Here is a 4416-nt window from a genome sequence, read left to right on the forward strand (position 1 = left end):
GCTCGAATTTGTACTGCAGCAGCGATGCCAAACAGCCAGGCAAGCCAGCTGTCACACGGATCACAACATGCGGCTGCTGCTGCTTAACATAATTCGTGGGCCAAATCATGGTCTGGTTTTTCAAAAAGGACGAGAACACAGACCACGAGAGAGTCTGAACTGTGGGTGCTGTGTGGTTTCCGGGCTGTATGGCCGTGTTCTAGCAGCATTCTCTCCTGACGTTTCGCCTGCATCTGTGGCTGGCATCTTCAGAGGATCCTCTGAAGATGCCAGCCACAGATGCAGGCGAAACGTCAGGAGAGAATGCTGCTAGAACACAGCCATACAGCCCGGAAACCACACAGCACCCCAGTGATTCCGGCCGTGAAAGCCTTCGACAATACAGTCTGAACTGTGTTTTTATTCGTCGCAGGAGCGGTCGTGCTGGCTTTTGTGGTTTGCTGGCTGCCCTATCACGTGCGGCGACTTATGTATTGCTACGTGCCAGAAGATCAGTGGACCGAGTAAGTAACCGGGTTTTTTTAACATTATCTACAGAACGTTCGAAGCAAACGGCAGCACCCACAGCCCACCACCGTTTTCCTCTGGTGTCTCCTGACTCTGTGGAAGATAAAAGCAGCTGAAGCTATGACCAAAACTATATTCTTTTCCACCGAAAGATTAAAGTACCATTGTATATTCATCCGCCACATGCTGGACCTTCTTTGTCATAGAATGCTCTGCTTGGGGCCCAGTGCCTACCTAACTCTGCTCATCTACCCACACTCCGTTGGCCTTTTGAAGTCTCTCCTTCCCCTTTAAGAGGCTGGGCGTGGGGCGTTGGCCAACTCTGCTGCCCCCTGTGCACTCCCTCTCGCCCTCCTGTCTGTTGCCCCCCCCCCCCCGGCCCACCAAGCCTCATCAGCGAGGCAAAGATTCCTCCCTCCAGTGGGTTCCGGCTCCCTCCCCCCACCGCCCACTGAGCCATGTTGAAACGTGCACAGACTAATGGTTTTGACAAAGGCAGCGCTTAAAAATGAATTATAATTCTCCTGTTTATTCGGGACTATTTGCCAATGCGGAAGCATACTTTTTCCTCTTCTGCCTATGGCCGCTTGTAGAACATTTCAACTGACTGACATTGTCCCTATTGTTCGAAAATGCCTGAAACTCTTGTGCATATCCTTTTCATCTGCCCCTCGCGCAATACTCAATATTAAGACTTACCATTCCTGCCCGTGAGCCTGATTCCAAGCCAAAGAACCTCTATAATTTAAAGTTGGTACAGTTGCTGGACTACAGCTATCCCGAGGACTTGGAAAGTATTGCACTCTTTTTATTGTGCGTGATTAAGATGTGATACCAATCTCTATCTCGTTTTTGTTCTGGGTCTGATTTTAAACTCCTTTTCTATTTCTCTTTTACGTCTACTCTATTTAATGCCTAACAAAGGTTTTGTTGTTAGTTGTCCTCTTCTGCCACACCGCAACTGACCGCACTTTAATCTTTCTTTCTTTCTTTCTTTCTTTCTTTCTTTCTTTCTTTCTTTCTTTCTTTCTTTCTTTCTTTCTTTCTTTCTTTCTTTCTTTCTTTCTTTCTTTCTTTCTTGATTGATTGATTGATTGATTGATTGATTGATTGATTGATTGGATTTGTAGACCGCCCCATCCCCAAGGGGCTCTGGAAAAGAGTATAATATTCAGGAATATTTCAGTGGAAAAGAGTATAATATTCAGGAAGAGTTGGTATCCACGCTTGGGACCCGATGGCATAGCAGCTGCGCTGATCGAAATGCTATTTCACACATTGCTGGCTATGGTGTGGGGGATGTTTACTGTAGTTCCATTACAGAGCGTAATCCCATTTGTCAGGAAAGCATTTATTTTACGGGCGTGTGAAAACTAAGGGTGGAATCCATGGCAGGTGGGAGGGAAAGGGCCGTGGAGCCAGCATGACCCTGTTTTCCTCTTTCTTTCCTACCAGCTTCCTTTATGACTTCTACCACTACTTTTATATGCTGACGAACATCCTCTTCTACGTCAGCTCAGCCATCAATCCGGTCTTGTACAACCTCGTGTCAGCCAACTTTCGCCAAATCTTCCTCTCGACGCTCATGTTTGTGTGCCTGCCGTGGAGGAAGAAGAAGAAGAGAACAAAGTTCAACCGGAAGTCCAACAGCATTTCCAGCAACCATACCTTTTCTAGCCAAGTCACCAGGGAAACCACATACTAAGACCTGGGCATTGCCAAAGGAAGGAGAGAACGCGTTGTCTCGATTCGAGATTGAATTGCATCTTGCGAAGAGGGCTGTACCGCTTTTCGACATGGCCTCCAAAATTCACCATAGCATGAATGTGTTTCGCTGGTTGTCCTACCTTGGAACGAGCAGATGTTCGTTCTACTGGTTAAATGTGGGGTTATTTTAATGCATCGGCCTTTGCCTCTAGTGAGTAACGTCTCCATGTTTTGTGACCTTGAACCAGCATAAAAAGTCACCTGTGACATCGTTGAGGAAGCCATAGCAATTGTTGCGTCAACGCTGGCCAAGCTTGAACGTCTTTTTGTCCTGCCGTACATCAGTCTCTCCACTTAGAAAGGGCACAGGAACATTGAAAAGGTGGAGATCTCCGCTTCTGGGATTGTAAACTGACACGGAGGGTGGGTAATTGCTTTTGTGGAGGGCATTTTTTTTTTTATCGAGAAGGAATTGTTGCGGTTTTGGGGGGGAAGGGAATCGTATCCGACTGGTCTTTCTAGAAAGAGGAATGTAAACTGTTCAATTAAGAAGGGCACGCAATACTCAAGGAAAGAGTCTAAAGTCGTATTCAAGGAATTAGATCTGAACTCAGTGGAGGGCGGAGTGTTTGGGAAAGCCAGCGTCCATTCCCAGTTTTTCAGAAGGTGGAATGCCTTGGTTGGTCCATGGTGCCACCTTGGGCTCAGCTTCGAAGAGCAACCTTTCGTGTGTGGGCTTTTCAACCCAGGAAATTGTCTTCTTTCATTCTGAATGTGCCTGTCACGGAGGGCCTCCGCTCCTTGATAAATGCCTCCGGTCTATGCTACAAGATTTAAGTATCTTTATACATGGAACAGCGATGCTATTGGCAGAAAGGGGGTGCCCACTAAGCCCGTCCAGTGGCAGAGAGTACCCACATCTTTTGCTTACTGTTGACATAGACTTGGGGTTAAGGTGACGCGCTCAGCTTGGATGCATGATCATGATTGGCGGGTGTGCGACCTTTGTATTGGTGCCAACAGGTTATGAGTTGGGCTGAACGTATGGGAGGAAAAGTCGCCGCTTAGAGAACTTGATAGTGGACGAACTGGGAGGGAATGAGGCAGGAAGTTAGAAAACGGTACACAGAATTGTATATGGGGGCCGTAGTCCATAGCCAAGCAGGGTTGGAGCTGTGGCTCAGTGGTACACCTCCTGCTTTGCATACAGAAGGCCCCAGGTTCCATTCCTGGCATCTCCAGTTATAAGGAACACATAACAGATGAAACTGAGACTTTGGAGAGCAGAAGATACTAACTTTGATGAGCTAATGGTCTGACCTTGGTCGTTTTTCCACTTACCATCTGCTGCGCGCTACTGTTGCCAAGTAGCACGGGGTCCCCCAGCACTCACCACTACAGGGGCAGTGACAACGCAGCCGCCCCGACTCGTGCCCCCTCAGCACGCATCATTCCTGGTGCTCCTCAAAACGCCGCCTTTTGATGATCCTGCGCAGACCACAGGGTCATGGGGAAGCCCGGGAGTGCACCAGAAATGATGCGCGCTGAAAATAGAGAGCAGCAAAGGGTGGTCATGGTAAGTGGGGAAATGACCTTTGGCCCCTTCCATACATACAGAATATCGTACTTTCAATCCACTTTGTTTGCAAGTGGATTTTGCTGTTCCGCCCAGTAAAATCCAACTGCAAAGTGTGCTGAAAGTGGATTGAAAGTGCATCATTCCGCATGTGCGGAAGGGGCCTTAGTTGGCAGCACCAAACTCCCACAATCTAATGAGGCTTCTTCCAAGTTAAGGTGAAGCTCCTTCTGTTGAAGAAATGCTTCTTAAGTTGGGTCCTCAGTGGAGCAGTAAAGATACAGGCTAGTATGAGGCCCGGGTTCGAGTGCAGGTGAAATTAGCAGGAAAGACAAAACAGATTTAGTGTCTTCAGGAAGCCAAATCCAAATCCAAAAACCTTTATTAGGCATAAAACCAGTGCCAAGAATTTCAAATACAATAAAAAGATCATTATTGCTCAGCTTGCAGTACACCGAGCAAAAACATAGCAACAGCTTCAGATATTTCCACACTAGAGCTATTTAGAAGCTTAGCCATTTTTGTTTTATCAGAGAGGAGCATAAATCCTGTTGGTAACACAGTTCTCAAATTGGTTCTGATGTTGTTGTACTTTGAACAATGGAGCAGAATATGAGAAAGTGATC

General features: G+C 47.1%; 1 protein-coding gene across 1 annotated transcript; it reads left to right on the forward strand.

Moving 5' to 3' along the window:
• Positions 1-404: 404 nt before the first annotated feature.
• Positions 405-3516, forward strand: NTSR1 (neurotensin receptor 1). Its single transcript, XM_048495777.1, has 2 exons — positions 405-503; positions 1963-3516. Exons 1-2 carry the CDS (start codon positions 469-471, stop codon positions 2210-2212), a joined length of 285 nt encoding a protein of 94 aa, XP_048351734.1. The 5' UTR covers positions 405-468; the 3' UTR covers positions 2213-3516.
• Positions 3517-4416: the final 900 nt, after the last annotated feature.

This window comes from Sphaerodactylus townsendi, linkage group LG05 (assembly GCF_021028975.2).
Source record: "Sphaerodactylus townsendi isolate TG3544 linkage group LG05, MPM_Stown_v2.3, whole genome shotgun sequence".
Lineage (NCBI taxonomy): Eukaryota > Metazoa > Chordata > Lepidosauria > Squamata > Sphaerodactylidae > Sphaerodactylus > Sphaerodactylus townsendi.

Bases quoted from the DNA above. Each gene is read 5' to 3' on its own strand.
- NTSR1 (XM_048495777.1), top strand. From the start codon at position 469: ATGTATTGCTACGTGCCAGAAGATCAGTGGACCGA. The intron at 504-1,962 runs GTAAGTAACCGG...CTTTCCTACCAG, and splicing joins CCAGAAGATCAGTGGACCGA to CTTCCTTTATGACTTCTACC.